This window comes from Metopolophium dirhodum, chromosome 1 (genome assembly GCF_019925205.1).
Source record: "Metopolophium dirhodum isolate CAU chromosome 1, ASM1992520v1, whole genome shotgun sequence".
Classification (NCBI taxonomy): domain Eukaryota; kingdom Metazoa; phylum Arthropoda; class Insecta; order Hemiptera; family Aphididae; genus Metopolophium; species Metopolophium dirhodum.
Window position 1 is genome coordinate 117,922,398 of NC_083560.1, and position 19,718 is coordinate 117,942,115.

General features: G+C 32.8%; 1 protein-coding gene across 4 annotated transcripts in view; it reads right to left on the bottom strand.

Annotated features, from left to right (window-relative positions):
- Window positions 1–1,176: 1,176 nt before the first annotated feature.
- Window positions 1,177–19,718, bottom strand: part of LOC132935490 (calponin homology domain-containing protein DDB_G0272472-like) — a 28,840-nt gene continuing 10,298 nt past the window's right edge. The window contains exons 1-6 of one of the 4 annotated variants that reach the window (XM_061002064.1): window positions 17,071–17,267; window positions 12,040–12,841; window positions 10,974–11,945; window positions 7,138–7,399; window positions 6,520–7,030; window positions 1,177–1,937 (exon numbers count right to left, since the gene is read on the bottom strand). In XM_061002064.1, the coding sequence (XP_060858047.1) occupies window positions 1,385–1,937; window positions 6,520–7,030; window positions 7,138–7,399; window positions 10,974–11,945; window positions 12,040–12,663 (2,922 nt within the window). In that variant the 5' untranslated portion in view covers window positions 12,664–12,841; window positions 17,071–17,267 and the 3' untranslated portion in view covers window positions 1,177–1,384. Of the gene's footprint in view, window positions 1,938–6,519; window positions 7,031–7,137; window positions 7,400–10,973; window positions 11,946–12,039; window positions 12,842–17,066; window positions 17,268–19,718 lie in introns of those variants that run through there. The other 3 variants (XM_061002062.1, XM_061002061.1, XM_061002060.1) reach the window with 3 other exon arrangements.

The window sequence follows — 19,718 nt, forward strand, 5'->3', positions numbered from 1 at the left end:
CAAGAAAAAATTATACTTTTGATTATGATAGATTTAAAATTAAATAATACAGCACTTATATAATGAAAACTTTGACGGAGTCTGTCTTAGACAGCAAAGCATGTTTGTTAATTATTATTTCACAATCATTTCCTTTAATATTTTTCATGTAACCGAACACCAAAATAATTATTTATACTTGTAAAGTTATGTAATGTTGTTATATAAAAATCTATTGTCACGGTGTTAGTGGTCTCACTCCGCCGTAACGACTTGACTGATTTTAATTACATTTTTTTTGTATATTTAGTAAGTTTTAAAATAGGTCGTAAATGATTGCTCAAACGGGGATTTTGAGATTTACGGTCGAAATTGTGTTTATTATTTGGGTGCCATTGGTTAATGGAGAATATGAGGTGCAAGCGCCAAGCATGTATCAAATCAAATTTTCGCACATTGCCTACTTGATACGCCGTCACACATTGTTCACGATCCGATGTAGTCGGATTGCCTACCAGAGAGCCTGAGTCACACCCAAAAGAAGTGGAACAATCACAATTTTTTTAAAAGTTGTAATTTTTTACGGGCAACTAAGTGCGTGGGATCAGCTAGTTTTATATAAGTATATTTACCTATATAGTTTTTTATTTGGTATATACATAATAAATCAATATAAATGAGTAATAATTTTATCATATTATATACTCTCTTATCAGACGCTCTAAGATATAATTTTTCATTCCGTCGTAACTCGTAAAAATTCAAAATAAGTACTCACGTATCTGACGAATGACTCTCTTATCAGATGCTCTAAGATATAATTTTTCATTTCGTCGTAACTCGTAAAAATTCAAAATAAGTACTCACGTGTCTGACGAATGACAGCTCAAGTGCATTTTGCCTTGGTTATCACGTATTAGCTGCCTTATTATTAATCATCATTAATCATTAATCACATTAACTATAATAATATGACCATGGATTGTGAGTATAAAGTGTATGGAGGTTTAGTAATGTGAATAAAATAAAGATCGTTACATTGATCAAAACAAATCACGTGCAAACAATACATTGTATTTGATGTGCGTAAAATTCTTTATTATGAAAAAGGAAGGTGATGGAGGGTGAGGGTTGAGAAACTCGTCGTCTCTGAGGGATGTTCGTGGCTGGTTTAAACATTCGACAACAGCCACGGCACATAATATAATATAATATATAATGAGTAGTAATAATAGTAAAAGAGTATTTTTGAAACACGCGCGTCATAAAAAAAACCCAAATAAATAAATATAAATAAATACAGCCGTAAATAAATAATTATAAACAAAAGTGGGTACACGCCACGCAATAGCAATAGTTATCATATGAGTAAAAATAATAAACATTCAATAGCATTCGTTGTTTGTCATGCGGTAGGTCTCCCGGACGGCCTGGGCGGTGGTGGAGGTCCCCGAAGGTTTGGGTTCGGGGTTTGTTGTTGTTGCTGTTGTCGGTGCTTATTCCGGCGCCGGCTGCTCCGGCTGCTACTGCTGCTTCCGCTACCGCCGTTGCATGGAGGCGGTGACGAATGTGGTAGTGGTCTGCGATCACTGCCAGCCTCTGATCTTTCTGCTCCACCAACTCCACCACCACGGGGTCGACGCCTCCGCTGCTGGAGTTGCCATTGCTCATTCTGTTCATCCTGCTTTTGCTGCTGCTCCTTTTTCTGCTGCTGTTGATGCTCTTCCTGCTGATTATGTTCGTCCAGATCATTTCGATGTTGCTGGTGTTGTTGTTGTTCCTGCTGGTTCTGTGGCTGCTGGTGTTGTTCATGCTTTTGCTGTTGATGGTGATGGTGGTGCTGCTGTTGACGTTGATCCATCAACATCTCCAACTGTCGACGCATCTGCCGTGCATGCCGTTCACGCTGCTCTTCCATCCGCTGACCATGTGACACAATCAGTTGTGCTACGCGCCTCCTGTTGAATAAAATATAAAATATAATATTTAATACACTGTGAAATAATTCTATCGCTAGGTAATCAAAATTTAGTAAAAGGGAAGAAAAATGGTTGATAATGTACAAGTTGTACACTGTACAGCCGATCCACGGGTAACTTATAAGAATTTTTTATTTTGATCATATACAATAGACTTATATAATACTCATTAATAATAGATGTATACTTAAACTATAGAAATATTAAATGTTCATTTAGTATTTAAGACCAGCCCATAATTTCCAAACGGTTTCCTGTGTATTTTATATGTGTTCCTATTTAGTTAACTATCATTAAAAATAAATAGCTACAATTTTATCGTATAATAATGAAAACGCCAAATAAACACATATGTATTTGTGGTTTAAATAAATTAACAAAATATTATTATATGAACGTAAATAATTGTAAGTTTATCTTAACATATTATGGTTTTTCCTGGGGTACAACGGTAGATGGCTTCCACTCAGTGCACCCCGGGCAACGATTATCGGCCAAAGATCTAACACTAAGCACGCCGTAAAAGCACTAAAATCTCTGTACTCTAAGCAATCCCTGTTTTTATAGATGTAACTTCAAAAAGGCCCAGGAGGCCAGCCGCTATATAGACGATTTCAACAAACAAAACAAAATTATAACCGAAATTATGTCATATGCATTCAAGAAACCCACCGGGATGAATACAGTACTCACCCGAAGACTAAGAACATGAAATTAGTAATAGAAATACCTCATAATAAATATGGTAGGCAATTTTCTTCAGGCGAGATTTAAAAATCCTCTCAACAGATTACACTGATCACGACGACATAGAGATCCTAACTATAGAATTGAAAAATTGTACAGTAACATCTATATATAAGCCTCCAGGTATCCCTTTTCAGTTCACCAACCCTAAGAATTTTGATTACCAGAAAACACAGATTATAATAGGAGATTTCAACAGCCATAGTGAAGCATGGTGATACGCGGACACAAACGACGGTGGAGAGGCAGTGAAGAAATGAGCTGAAGACAACGAACTATCACTAATTTCAAAGCTACCTTACTCCTTCAATAGCGGTAGGTGAAATATTCGTGAGTAAAAATATCCGATAACAGGACATCAAAACCGTAAACAAACCCATCCCTCCACCGCCCCATATCGTGTGAAGTCCTGGCTAGAATTATATCCCTGAAGTTCCTTTCAAGAGATGATTCAACTTCATAAAAGCAAACTGGCCTGCTTTCTCAAGGGGATTTGACTCCGAATTAAAATCAATTCCCGCAACACACGTACAGTACGACTCCTTTATTGAAATAGTTAAAAAAAAGTGTCAAGAAATGATATTCCTAGAGGATGTAGAGTAAACTAGGTTCCTGGTCTGAAACTAAAGATCCCATGGTAAAGAAAAGAACTTGAGCACACTACTTTCCCTAAATACCTAGGTTAGGTTTGGATCGTTCGTTAACGTTTAAACAACACTGCAAAAACACGAGAAAAATTATAAGTGCAAGAAACTCTCTGATTAGGAAACTAACTGGATCAACCTGGGGCGCCAACCCTCAAACCTAAGAGTCACCGCCTTATCACAATGCTTCTCAGTAGGATAATTCGCCAGCCCTGCTTGGAGCAGATCTACACACGTATAGCAAGTTGACGTCACACTGAACGAATCATGCTGCCTCATAAAAGGTTGCTTGAAGAACACACCAATTGGACAAATCTTTCCCCTAGCAGGTTCCTCCTGATATCCGCCGAGGAGTCAAGGCTGACTGGGAAAGAACGAAACAATAAAACACGATTAGGTACATCCAATGCTTGGAATAAGCCCATAACCGTTCACCTAAAACCTAGGAAGAGTTTCCTAATATGTACACAAATATTGGAAAGAATTCAGGACCAAGAAAGGATCGACAGATGGAAACTCTCCTTAGACAAGAAGACTAAGAATTAGATGGTACCGGCTGAACATCTACCTACAGAGCTAAATTTAGAGTGGGCAGTATGGAGAAAAATAAATAGACTTTAAATAACTTTTAATAAATAAATTGGATAATCCAAAGAAAACCATGTGAAATGGGGTCTCAAGGGGAATAAGGATTCCTAATGAAGAAACATACTGTGATTGTGGACAGTCTCAGACCATGACCTACCTAATAAACTGCCCAAGCTGCCCAACTTCTTGTACAATGGACGACATGATGTTAGTGACCAAGGACGGAATAGAAGTTGCCAAGTTTTGACAAGAAAGAATTTGACACACAACCCACATTATAACTATACAACACTAACAAACAAAACAGACACCAAATTTATTATTTACTACCTACAGTAATTTTTTTTTTTTTGTTTAATTTATTTATTCATGTTTTTTTTATAATATGTTACTAAATATCTGTTAATTTTATTTTTTTAGTCTATCGTCTATAGACTCTATATACAAGGTTGCTAGACACGGAATAATAATAATAATAATAATAATAATAATAATAATTTGTCCCTGAACATGGCAAACTCATCTTTGGCTGTAGCTATGTGGCAAGTAGTTATTATAACTTTCATTGATACGGTAAACAGGTGATATAAAAAAAATGTATTTAAGAACTTAGAGACTTAAAAGACTTAACAATTTTAATATTTAATTTATATATTTATATCCAGTTATAGAAATATACAGCATGTTAATTAATTGGAAAGTCAGTAGCTCTGATTCGAAAAATAATGACTGCAGTTAATTTGAATGCAGTTAACTACATTTTACCGTGGTCTAAAAAAATTGCTTTAAATCTTTTTTAAATTTTTTTAAAATTTGAATATTGCCATTTTTTTAAACATTTATTTCTAATATGGAGAAAAAAAAATTTGAATTAAGTTGAATTTTAAATGAATAAAATTAATATATATTTTCAAAAATACAACATATAATTGTGGTTTGTAGAATTGTATGGTTTTAAGTTTTTCTCACTTAAATAACTTATGCTAATCCAATTTATAATAATAAACTCACTACTCGTTGAAATTGTATGTAATATATTTTATTTGTTTTATGATATTCTTTAATATGACCACCATGAACTGCTATGAATAAGTCAATTTTATAGGCTCATTATCTTTGTGACAAAATTAACGTGTAACTGGGAATATCTAATAATTTTTTTATTTAAATCTCTAGATTGTTAGATACAAAAATCATGGGCTTATGAAACTGACTTGAGCATAGTAGTTCATGGTGGATATATAGAACAATATTATAAAACAAATATAAATGAGTATACAATTTCAACGTGTAGTGTGTTTATAATTACCCATTGGTCCCATCATTAGTAATTAAAGAGTGAAACCATATAATTTTTCAATATTATGTTTTATTTTTGAAAAAAAAAGTTTCTTTCATTCATTCAAAATTTAATTGAATCCAAAATAATTTTTTCTCCATAACATAAATAATTAATTTAAACTTAACAAAATAGCTGTTTTTGAATTTTTAAAACAAAATTTTATTTAAAATCTAAAAATAGTTTGAGCGTACGTTTAAATTTGTTTTTATAGAGCTTATAGTATATAAGAGCTAGAGTTATAGAGTTATAGTTATAGTTATAGTTTTTTGTTTTTATAGAGCTAGGTTATTAGTAATTTATTACATTAAAAAACCTGCACTAGAATATCTACATTATATTTCAATTTAGAACTACTGACTTTCCAATGAATTAACATACTGCAATATACAAGGTGAGGTGCCATGATGCGCAAATGCGTGATGTTTGCAGATAATGTTGTGTTATTGGAAGAAAGCCCGAGATAAGCGATTTGGAAGTGGAAGTGTAAAGAACGACGCTGGTAGGGAAGGGACTTTGGATAAGTAGGCGTAAAACAAGGTTTTGGAGGAAGTAATCGAGAAATGTATGGGACAAGGCTTGTAATGAAGATGGGGGATGATGTAGTGTTTCACTCGGAGAACATGTCCAAGTATTTAGGTAGTATAAAAGAACCATGATTTTGAGGATGACGTCAGTAATAGAATTATATATTTATGAAGTGGAGAGAACCGTCAAGTATTTTGTGTGAGCAAGATGATGCCGTTGAGATTAAAATATAGATTTCATAAAGCAGTTGTGGGACCAATCATGCTGTATGGATCAAAATGTTGGGTACTGTGCCTTATAAAAAAATAAAGTGACAATGCTAATGTGGAGTAACTAGGAATAATAGAATAAGAAATGAATTCATTAGGGGTAGTGTAGAATACGAAATAAATTAATTTGGGGTAGTGTAGAATTGGTACCAATATTCGATCAAATGAGGTTGGGTGGCACTGATATTCAGCTATGGAAATTCATGTAGATGGAAATAGAGAGTGAGCTAAGAAAATTCAAGAAGAGATAGATGGACAGAGTAAAGAATGACATGAAAATAACTAGTGTTAGTAAAGAAGTGATAGGGGGGGGGGGGGGGCAGCCATATGGAGGTGTAGGACAATTAATGCAAAAAGAAATAATAAGAATAATTTATATATAAGTACCAGCCCACCCAAACAACAATACTGTAGTATAATTATGGTACGTAATCAAGGAAGCTTACTTAACAGCCCGGACGCAGCAGCTCTTCGGTTCTGTCTCGCCATTTATGTCATCGTCATCGGTGGCCATACCACAGCCTGTAGCTGCACTTTCGACGTCACCGTCACCATCCTCGTCGTCCTCGTTTTTCTCTTCCTCATCTTCGTCCTCGTCATTCTCATCGTTGTCGTCACGGTGGTTATTAGCGGATTTCACTGTCACACAGGTGGCCAACTTTTTTTCCATTTCGATAACTTTTTGTTCTGCCACATTCAGTTTGCTCTCAGTTTCCGCCTGCCGATTGGCTGATTGTACCAATAGATTATCCAGGTTGGCGAGATCGCTTTTTGCTGTGGCCAGATTAATTTCCATTTCCGTCAGCCAGCTGGACATTTCCACCAGCTCCTTCTCCGCTTTCGTTTTAGCGCTTTCGGCATCCAACAATTTGTGTTCCGCTTCTGACAGATTCCGTTCCGCTTCCGACTGTTTCCGTTCAGCTTCCGACTGTTTTCGTTCCGCTTCGTCGGCCCTTTCTATGCAGAGACACAATTTGCAATCAGTTAAAACGTAGATAATATAATTAACGATTATAATAGTCCCCCAAGGTTATAGTCTTCTCATTTGATCGTCGTTTACTCACCCGTACATCGGTCCCGTTCAGCGCGAGCCGCGTCAAGTAAGTCCTCGTACCACAGCGCCGTCGTGTCTACAGCCCGTCGCAGTTTGACCAACTCGGCATCTGCTTCGGCCCGAGCCTTGCGGCAAGCTTCAGCGGCAGCTTCCGCGGTTGCAGTGGCCACAATTCTCTTCTGTTCTTCCTGACTAGTACGCCGCAACTCTTCCGCGGCCGCTGCTCCCCTAGCCCGTTCCGCTTGAACAGCATCCTGCATACGATCCGTCCACTACGCAATAACAATTGTATTATTATACGATTCCTTCATGGTGTTACAACAGATTTACATGCATAATAGAGGGGGATGTTTTTATAGCAAACTGGGAAACTCTTATCTAGGTTTTTAAAGATTTTTATTTATTATTTGTTATTATTTATAAAATTGTTATCAAGCCAAGTTGAATTATTATTATCGATACTATTATAGATAAAAAAAAATATCAAAATATTGACTAAATACTACTAATACTTCTAATACTTGGAATACTTTCATTTTACACACATTATGTATGCATTATGCATACAATATTTAGTAAATATATCTCCTTGTGTTGTAGTATTTAATATAATATAATTTATTATAATATGCAAATAATCGTCATTAATCGAAATTGTTGTACAATAAAGTTTGGTAACTTGGAGCAATTTTTTTGTGTGGGTACTGACACCCTTTTGTCTTTATAATTGATCAATAATAAAACTAAACATTCAATCATTATTTAGCAGTTCTTGAAGTTTTGTAGAAATAAACAATAAGTAAAAATATATTAAGTTAGTACTATCTAATTTATAATGAGTAAAACATTAAGTGTAACTATTATATAACTATTAATATTTTAATGATAGGATTTATTTTTATAATATTTTAATATTTTAAATATTTTTATTAGTAATTACACAAACAGATAACTAATATTCAACCCCACTTTGAAAAAATAATGAAAAAGTGTTGTAATATTCAATGAATATGTTTAAAAAAAGTGTGAGGGAGGGGAGTAATTTATCATTACTCGTCAATAAAATGTTAGAAAGAAACAAAAAATTACGTTTCGTAGCTACAATGATATATACAATTATACTGAGTTAGGTGCTTAACTAAATTATTTTTCTATTTTCATATACACGTGTTATTAGCAATTAGCATATAAGTTAAGATAGTCTATATGTCTTGAATTAACCACATATTATAATGTACAATATTATGCGTTGAATTTACGCCAAGAGAGTAATGAAATGTGTACGAAAAATGTTTGGTATTATCTATTAATAAATACAGTTGAATCTCGATAACTCGAAAACCTCGATTACTCGAATTTTTTCTTCCTCCTTAAAGTGTTTTTAAGTCGTGTTTGAGGAATATAACTTGAAAAATACATATGTAGAATTTATTTTTATTCTCCTTGAAATCCGAATTATTGAGACTTGACTGTAAAAAGCGTTTTCTATAATATTTTATCACTATATGTAACAACAATTTCGATGAATCGAAGAAAATTCTATTCATGTATTTTTTACATAAATTAATAAAAAGATTTATTTGCCTTTTTTGATTTTTCGAATTATACTTATATGTTTTTTTTATATTATTAATATAATGTTAGTGTTTGGAATTTCTGCACTATTAATTATCGTATAAAAACAAAGTTACTAATTGGATAATTATAATAATGAGAATATAGCTGGTAGGAAAAAGGAAAAAAAATAAATTGGTTTTTCCGAAGATATTAATTGCCATTTATTAGGTACCTAATTAATTATATAATTATTATTGAAAAGAGAAATCCTAACATAAATTATAAAGGGCTACAATACTTTTGGCACTTTATATTCTTATCCCAAAATGTGACACGTTTGGACATAAAATCTGAAATCATAATACGTTTTGGCACTATTTTTTTCTAATGTCGTAACTCGCAAGGGCACTGTATACAATAATAAATATAATTTTAATAATATATATGTAGGTTTTTATGTACGTAAAGCAGGTATATACCTTTTTATGCAATTTATATATAAATGTAAAAGTCAGAAATCATATATTATTATCAACAAGAATTAAAACTAAAAAGTTGTAATGATGCGTCATACTGACGTCACGTACGAACTTTATAAAATATGTAAATCAAAATTGCGTAGCTACGAAATGGGACTGGCTACAATGATAATTACAATGGACCGCAGTTAAGTCCAATATCACAGACAATGTTAAAAATACATCCGTAATTTTCAAACATTTTTTTTTAATTTTTATAATATTTTATATTGTCAGTTTATTGATATTACCATACAAATAGACGAACCACAATTTTCATATTTTTGAATTCTCATAAATATTATTAGGAGGTACCTATTTTTAGTACAATATATTAATTATATAATGAACCTATAATATGGCTTACATACTTCTCAAGAAAAGGTATATACTTTTTTCATTTTAATTTCTAAATGGCGTATTTACTTAGGGTTATCGAGGGCCCAAACATTGTTAGGATTTTGAATACCAAACATATAAAAATGCCAAATCGTACTTCTCCGATATAAAGTAAACATATTAGTTAATAAATATGAATATTTTTTAATATAATTTTAACCCGAATGATACAATTACTATACGGATATACTATTATTTTATTTTATTTAATAGTTTGTTATCAATATTTGTATCACACAATTTCAGACTAAGTAGGTAGGTACGTTATACGGGATGGGAAAAAGAAATTTTTACAAATCATAGTTTGATTCTACATAAGTATAGCTAACATAAGTATACCATTATAAGTAAGGTACACATTTTATGTCTTCAGTTACTTACAAAATAAAAATATTTTTTTTAATTCTTATTTCAGTTTTTACGAGTTGTTTAACTAGTTTGACAATACGTTTATATCTAACAAATACCTAAATGCAATATGCACAATATACATATACATATAACGTATGTAAACAAACACTAAAGTAGGTATTAACTCTTTAATAAGTTATACTTACGAATAAGTTTAAATATGTAATGAAGTTAATTTTTCGTTACTTGAATAATTGTTGAACGAAAACACTCGTTATTATACCATTCCAGTTTTCAGTAACGGAATTAGGTAAGGTAACGATATAAAAGTACGTTACACATAAAAAGGTATAATTAATTTATGATTTATACCTTTAAAAATAGTACGCCGCATAGTTTATAACCATATGTTTTATACAATATAATATATTAATAAAAAATTAATACATTTTATAAAAATTGTTTCAAAATATTATTATATTTTTAATAATATATTGTACCTGATTCTGTGCTAATTAATTATTATGTACAGAATTTGGTAAAATATTTTTATGTTAGTTTTGCAAGCTAAAATCAGAACCGTCATATTTATAACAACAGGGAAAAATATGTGACACGTTTTATATCAATGGAACATTTTCTTAATCACAACTTACTATGAAGACAATAGTCATAACAAACATAATGAAGTGTAAATTTCAAGATTTTTCCAGAAATTCCAACTAAAATGTTAAATAGGTATCTGGTATAACTATATTGAAGAATTACGATTCTCGTGAAATCATACTAAACAATGTATATCATAAATTCCTTAGTACAATTTGTTTTTGCTTTCTTAAAATTTGTGGTGCCATTAACGAAATTGTAAAAAAAACTAATTAATCATGTGCATAGTATTTTTACCGTTATAACCTATAGACTAGGTCAATACTAAGCACCAACCAATCATTAGTCGGTTGATTGTATAATAATTACTAATTATATACGACACACCGAATAGTAGAAATACAAGTATACATACTCTTGTTTCCAGGGCGGCGATTCGGTCAGTTCGGTCGCGTTCCCACGCTGTACGGGCTGTGGCTAGCTCACGCTCGGCCCGCTCCTGTTGTTCCTCTACCGCTTTCCTGTTCTCGGCCATCGCGTCCCGTTCCCACTGCCGCCATTGCCTGCGCACCTGCCTTTCAGCTGCCTCCACCGCTCGCTGTTCACGTTCCTCTGACTCCGCGGCCAGTTGTCGTTCCCGGGCCGCCCATTCTGCCCGCAGCTCGCGTTCACGTTTGGCCGCCTTGGCCACCTCAAGTTCAACCATTTCCCATTGCCGGCGATCAGCTTCGGCCTTGAGGTCTCGCTCTCGCTTGTCCGCGTCCGCCAATAACTGTTGCTCTCGCTTCGCGGCCTCCGCCAACGCCGTCGCCACCGCGTCCCGTTCGCGCTTTGAAGCCTCCACCGCGGCCAGCCGGCGCTCCCGTTTCGCCACCGCTATCGCTTCCTCTGCCTCAGCTTTAAGTTCCTTCTCTCTCTTGGCCACCTTTGCCTCTGCCTCGGCCATTATCGTTTGTTTCCGGGCGTCCACTTCAGTCTTGGCCATAGCCTCGAACTCAAGCTTACGTTCGGCCATCTCCGCGGCCGTCCGCTCCTCGAGATCTCGTTCCCGTTTTATCAACACGCCCTTGAGGTGTCGCTCATGTTCCACCATCTCCTCAGCCATCCTCTGTTCCCTTTTCATCACCTCTTCTGCAAGCTCCAATGCCCGCCGGTCCATGTCATCGTTCAGCTCACGCTGTCGCTTGGCCATCTCATCGGCCAACTTACGTTCGTGCTCCGACAGTCGGCGTTTCCACTGCCGATGCACCTCGCTGAGCTTCCACTCAAAGTCTTCCAATAACCGACTCTCCACATCCTGGACAGCTGCTACAGTGGCTGCAATGTGTACCATTGGTCCCACCATATCTTGTACGGCGGTCGAGATCATTGATGGTTCCTGTTGCTGCTGTATATAGATAGAAAAAAAGATCATATCGTTACGGCAACTGCAAAATATACGAGTAACTTGTCTCACTAATGGTCAGACCTAAATACCCTACCTGTTGTGATTGCAGTGTAGTCGTCGCCGTGGACTGGTGGTCACTGTCGTCTTTGGCAGAGGTAGTGTCGACAACCGTCGTACTGGTATCGGTAGCATTACTATCGACGGTTTTGGCAGTTATATTATCATCATTGTATTCAATATTGGTATTACCATTATTGATTGACGCAATGGTAATAGTGGTGTCGATGGTATCCGTCGTAATTATTTCTGCTGGCAGTGACGGGGACGGTACCAACGGTTCCTCTTCGCCTACCGTACCGACCACAGGCGCCATGTGGACATCTGGATCGCTAACCACCATGGTGGTGGTTGACGACCGACGTTTGCGGCGGCTTCGACGCGAACCTTTCCGTTTAATGACATCATGGTTGTGATGCATTATGACATCTGGAGGTGGCGAAGTAGTAGTGTCTACCACAGCACTGCTACAACTGTGATCCTTGGTCTGAGTATTTAAGTTGTGGTCAATGTCGTCTTCGTCACAAGTCACTTTTGTCACAGTGGTTTGACGGCTACCGTCACTGCCATCGCCGTTTTCGTCCTCCACCGATGACATTGAATACGATGAGTACCGCTCGCCGTCATCTTCGTCTATCTCGTCGTCGATCTGTACTTCCATGGTTACGTCCTCTGTGGCGATTTCGGTGGAAGTAATGCCGTTGGCCCTGCAGACGCCTTTGACCACTTGCGCCGCCGTCAGGGGTGTTGTCGCCTCCGCGACAGCACCGCCCGTGGGGTCGTCGGTGATTTGGTCGTTGACCTTAGCCGTATTGATAGTTTGGCCGTAATTGTCGCATCTACGAAAATACAAAATAAATATTAAAATAAAATTTGATATCTATGATATCAAATACATTTTCTATGCTTGTAATGTAATATTATATTGAACGGTTTACAACTATTGTACTGCCCATGTAGTCGTATGTAATTAAATTACTTAAACTTGAACGTTATTTTAAAAAGTTTTATAATACACTAATGAATATTTTTTTAGATTCTGAGCGAAGCGATGAATGTATTGATTCTACAATGATGTGTGTTTTTTTTTAAATTTTTTTTTAATTTTTTTTTAATTTTTTAATTTTTTAATTTTTGTGTCTGTCATCACCTTTTAGGACAGTAAAAGTGCTTGGATTTTCTTCAATAGTAACTTTTCTGATAGGAAAGTGAATCTAGTTGGTACTTTGGGGGGTCAAAAGTAAAAATTTCCCAGTAGTTTTCACAAGCGATGTGAAAAACGAAAGAAAAATTAAGGAAAAACGGGAATTTTTACGCAAAATCTGTTTTTGAGAAAATCGATTTTGGTTTTTGGTGTAACTCTAAAACAAATGACCGTAAGGACATGCAATTTTCACAGAATGTTTATAATTGCATTTCCTATACACCATAACATTTTCCAAATATTTTGACTTATTTTGAGCTGTTTACGGACATTGTCAATTTCCATTATTTTTAGTTTTTTTTTCTATTAATATCAATAAAATTTTATCTCTTGAGTAAAAAAGCTTGAAAATTTAATAGAAGGCTCCTAGGTTATTGTTTCAAAGGCAGATGAAAAAAATTAAAAATCCTTATTGACAGTTTTTATTTATAAGCATTTAAAGTTCAAATATTGACGAAATACGGAAAAATCACGAAAATTAGCAAATTATTTCGAGTTGATAATTCATAAAAATTTTTCTTTTTAAATCTAAGATTTGAAAATTAAATACAAGATTATCCATAAGTTTTTCTACCTTTATCAAAAAAAAAATGTCTAGATGAAGTCAAATTAAATTTTTATGAGCGTTTGAAATTCATATTTTTACAACATTTGATATTCACTCGATTTCTCGTGTAACGATTTTCTTATTTTGTTGTAATTAAAAAACATATGATTGTAGATACTTGAAAATTTCACTGAATGTTTATATTAGCATTTTCTATACACCATAAAATGTTGAAAATATTTTGACTCTTTTTGAGCTGTTTACGGACGTTGTCAGTTTTCAATTTTTTTAGTTTTTTTTTCTATAACTATCAATAAATTTTTATTTGTTGGGTAAAAAGCGTGAAAATTTAATATAAGGCTCCTGATATATCGTTCTAATAGCAGTTGAAAAATATTAAAAATACATAGGCACAATTTTTTTTAATAAGCATTTAAAGTTCAAATTTTGACAACATTTATCAAATTTATAATTTATTAATTATTTTGTGGTTAAAAATTTATAAATTTTTAACTTTTATGGCTAAGGATTGAAAATTTAAAACAAGGCTCCACGTAAATAGGTTATATATAAATTACTTTATTCACAATAATATCATCAAATATACTTGGTAAAATCATAGGCTGACTGACCGTTTTCGCTCAGAATCGTTTTTCTTATACAATGATATTATATCATTGAATTCAAATTTAACACCATCCATTACAGTGACCCACTTGTAACCTACTGTACAGCAGAGCGACATCCACTTATCCACCTTTTTTTAATTTAATTCCCGAATGTGCTAAGATTTTTTTAAATATTTTTAAAAATAAAAATTGTATTATAGTTAAGTCTATCAAAATAAAATTTAAAGTTTGTGTCTTGTTAAAAAAGTGCTATGCAAAATTTACCCGAAAACATTATTGTTTTTATGCTTATTTACAATGGATTTGTTGGCTCTAAAATCACTTGTCAATCATTCATAACATTATAATATCATTCACTGTTCTCTATAAAATTGTTTTGATATTTTACATGTGTAAGAATAAATAAAACAAATCTTGTTGTAGCATCAATATACCTTATTAGTTATTACTCCATATTATTAGGAATTTATTAAGAGAAGAGGCTCTTTGAATACTGCTGCCAACCCTTTATTACTATTAGAATATGTGTATAAATTTGATATATTATGCTTAAGTATTGCTATATTTTTAACTTTAGTCTTTGAACGGTAAAATAGATGTTATAAGTATCTACCTAACTGTAAATATCATTTTTAAGTGCCAAATCTCCCCTAATTATAGTAAAGCGATTGAACTTAGATAATAACTTACCTAAACAATAAAGCAGATCATTTATCTTACCTATATCATAATATATAGGTAAATTTTTGAATTTTCCAGTAGTTCCTTAATTTTATTCGACTTATAATATTAGGTTAGAGACAAATCACACAATGAACCATAATATTACTTTTTATCTTCCTAAATTATCTAAAAGACCTGTACCTAACTTTTGGTCGAAAAATTTAACTTTCTAGTTTAACCTAATAATATCAAAAATATGTTAATACAATTTAGATTTTGTTTCATCACATTAATGAGTACATTTTAGATTTATTTGTACCTAGGCATATAGTTTATATTAGTTTTGATTAACTATTTCAAGAGACTATATTGACTATAAAATATTGTATTTACTATCATGTCAACATATTTCAAAAATCTTAAAAGCTTAAGGGCCGTATTCATAGTCGGTGCTTAAGAATAACTAATGCTTAAGCTATACTTATGAACTATGACAAATAAATTTTATAACGAGACTTTGATTTAAGAAAAAAAAAAGTATTACTTAAATTAAAGTTGGATGAGGTCTACCTTAAACATTGCTTTTAGTTATTATCACATTTTTTTAATTATCAAAATTAGCTTAAGCAGTACTTATTCTTAAGCATCGACTACGAATACGGGCCTAAATATTTAACTACTTTTATATTTTTTTGTATACATTTTTATAAACAATTTGAGCTTCACTTAGAATTTTTTTACCAATGTTTAAAATATGATCTTATCATTGCTCTAAACTTCGTGTACAACTTATCATAATAATAATATATACTTTGGATATAGGTAATATTTTAAAAAATATTTAAGCCCACTAATAATAATTATTAAATAGATACTAATGTTAAGCAATTATTAAACGTCTTACGTGAATTATAATTCATGTTTACTAAATATCGATTTCGTTCGTAAATTAAATATTATAAACGCAATATTATAATTGCAAATGCAGAGATTACTTCATTATAAAATTGCTTGAAAAAATACTAAAATGCCAACAACCAAGTAATAAATACGTAAAATTAAATTAAATTGGTACACTAAATGATTGTATACAAATATTAAAATAGTATCTCCGACTATACATCAAACTATACAACGTATCTATAATTCATGGTAAGTCCATTTATTTTGTGAAAGGTTATTTGCGCTCAGTGTTATGTATTTATAAATCGATTACATAATTTATTAATCGTTACAAAATTCGTATTAGAATATTATTATAATAATTGTTTAATGTTTCATAATATTAGCTGTATCCAGTATCGACAAAGAAAAGTACTCGGAAGTACCTATACAGCAATTAATTATACGGATGTAATGCGTGTGAATTTGTGACACATAGGTAAGGAAAGGCTGGGCAAATTAACAAGTTTTTTTGGCCTCGTTAAGTTAAAAGTTGATTAATTTTTTTTGCTCATTAAATTAAAAAAAACCACTTTTAAATAAATGTTTCAATTAAATTAATTTAAAAGTTGAATATGTTAAAAAAAAATAACTGATTTATAATGCCCAGGTGTTATATTGCGGTATAATATTTAATAAATCGTATACGCATAAGTTAAGATTAATCAGATAATTAAATCAATAGACAATAACGTCTAAATAAATACATACATATTGCGAGACTTCGCCTCGATGTATTATAATACAATATTGTACTCGGGTACTCGTTGTCGTAACATTTTTATTTTATTTTAATTTTTCAATTTGACCGGTCGCCGTCGTGATCGTTGATTAAAACCGATTAACCTGTGTCGATCGCGCACACGAACGAGCAGGCGCAATTCCATATAATAAATAAATAGATATTCTAATCAATATTTAATAGCAGACAGTTTAAGTAGGTAAGCTGGCGATCAGAAATTGTGTAATAAAAAAAAAAAAATTAATCACGAGTGTGCAGTAATATCGCAGGCGTCCGACCGAAGATGACCGACAATAATAATAATAATAATAATAATATTAACAATAATAATACGTACCTACATAATAACGTGATGATTGTGTCGTAGGTATATACTTGTATATTATTATTAAATTACAACCGACGGACGACACGCGACCGAGGTGACGGACTATTATAATACACCGGTGTGGCGATTGCGAAACGATGCATCAATTCGTGTCGCCGTGTACCTATAATATATCCAATGCCGACGACGTCAATGGCAATGAGCGCCAGAGTTCTAAGACGGGCGTGCCGCCGCCGGCTGCCAATACGCCGCCACCGCACTTTACTAATAATAACTAATTTATACACGAGTGCAATGTATATATATATATATATTTACAGCTATATACATCACTATACAATACATACTTATATACAATATGTGCGTAGTATTGTTGCAGTAGTGCACGACGGGATAAGAAGGAAGACGGTTTCGGTTGATGTTAGGGTACGAGTGGAAGGGGCGAAGGGACGAGCAGTGTTTTTCTAATTATATACACACTCGGTTATAGTGGTATATTATAAGCCTCTGTCGTCGGCAGTCGTCGTCATCGTCGTCGTCGTCGTCGAATTTAATGTATAAGCACTTTGTATTTGTATGTATTGCATACATTATATACTACAGTCTACAGTATACGCATTAATAAATTATACATTATATATATATATATATGGGTGTAGTTTAATCAATGGTTTTATATCGTATATATTATATTATACTAATATACTATATAATATATAATGCTACCTAATACTTACATACATAATAAAAATAATCAATAGGGTTTTGAAACTGAATAGACTAAACAAAGTCGATGAACTGGTGAACGTTTATGCCATTAATAATTTAACTCTTATCCGCAAAAACAATGAGTTCCAATAAAAAAAAAATTATGTTCAGTTATTGAACTTTAATGGTTATTTATAACCTAAATAAATAAGTAGCAAATAATACTATAAATAGTCAAGTTTTGTACGACAAAATAACATAAATAATAAATCTTGACACAACACTGTTTTAATTATGTTTTAATAGTTGTATTAAAAATAAAGTAAGAGGTACTTGCGTTTCCGAAAGTTTTAAAATATACGTTTTTGCACATTTTGGTAATGATTATTAATGCATATCAAACAGTTTTTGAATTAACATCCCTAATTTTAATCATCGATTTCTTTGATTAGTTGAAGCTTGAAGCTACTAAAGACTTTGCTAATAAAAGTTTTGTAGTATTATAAATTGATGATGTGTTTGTAAACGATGCAAAGTGGACCGATGACATCAAGCTGACAACAAATCACTTTTCTCTGTTAAAGGAAACCCTGGTTATATCATAGTATTAAATATGCACATAATCCAAAAGGATGGACGTCGACATATTATTCTTAAGATTGAATTGGAAGCACAAGCGATTGTATGAAGCAGCGTCTACCGCGTGGGCATGACGTTTAATCGGCACCGCGAGAGATTGCAATATCCTGCCAACATGTCTGGACAAACTGGGTGACTGCCATCTATGAGTATAGAACTGACGATTCATGTTGTCGAATCAAAAACAGATATATCGTTGGATCAAGACGTCTATCGTTTGTTATGCATCATGATTGACGTGTCGATACGGCGATATAGAATTATTGACTAAAATGCGGTTCAGTAACCATAAATGCTCACTTAAATATTATATATGTAATAACTTTTAATAATAGGTATAAAATAGACATTCCATTGAACTCACATTAAATTTATTTTAGTCGGTGTACTTTAAAACGGTTTTTGTCTGCAGGAATCGAAATTCTGAAATATCACTCTATTCAAACAAATTCTCTGAAATTTACTATTTAATTAATTAATCTAGACTGATACATGATAAAGTTTGAGATCTATCACCCACCAAAAATGTGAGTAAAACAAAACTGTTCAAAATACATTTTCTGACCTGGCACCATTTAAAGTAATAAATTGAATTCCTCTTCCAGATTGAAACTATAACGGAAACCGTTACAAACAGTAATATAAAATTATAAGACATACCTACTCGTTATTATAAAACTGATCAATCGAAAGTTAATCATAATATAACAATAATTATACGTAGATAGTAATTCTTCCAAAACACTTCAAAACCACAATGTTGTAATGTAACATCTGGGTCTTTTCCCGTAAAATAAAAAACAACACTAAGGGCTGTATTCATAGTCGATGTTTACGAAGTTACGAATAAGTATTAAGTACTGCTTAAGGCGCTTAAGCTAATTTTGACAATTTAAAATATAAAAAAATTGTGATAAAAACTTTAGCAATGCTCAAGGTCTCTACCAACCTTAATTTAACTAATACTTTTTATTTTCTTAAGCAAAAGTCTCTTTTATGAATCTCTTTTGTGTCATAAGTAGGTATATAGCTTAAGCAATACTTATATTCTTAAGCATTGACTATGATTACGGCCCTAAGTGTTTTGACTTTCAAGCAAGCATTTTCTCTCCAAATCAGTGGTCTCAAACCCACTGCCCACCTTGTTTTATTGTGTACCATGCATATATTTTAAGCATAGCATATATATTTTTACACATTTTTAATCGTTTAATAATTGTTTTAATTACGAATGCGGCACTCCAGATTTTTTAAAAACGATAGGTGGATCCAAATTAATAAAATTCACCGTCGTAATTAATATTTTATATTTTA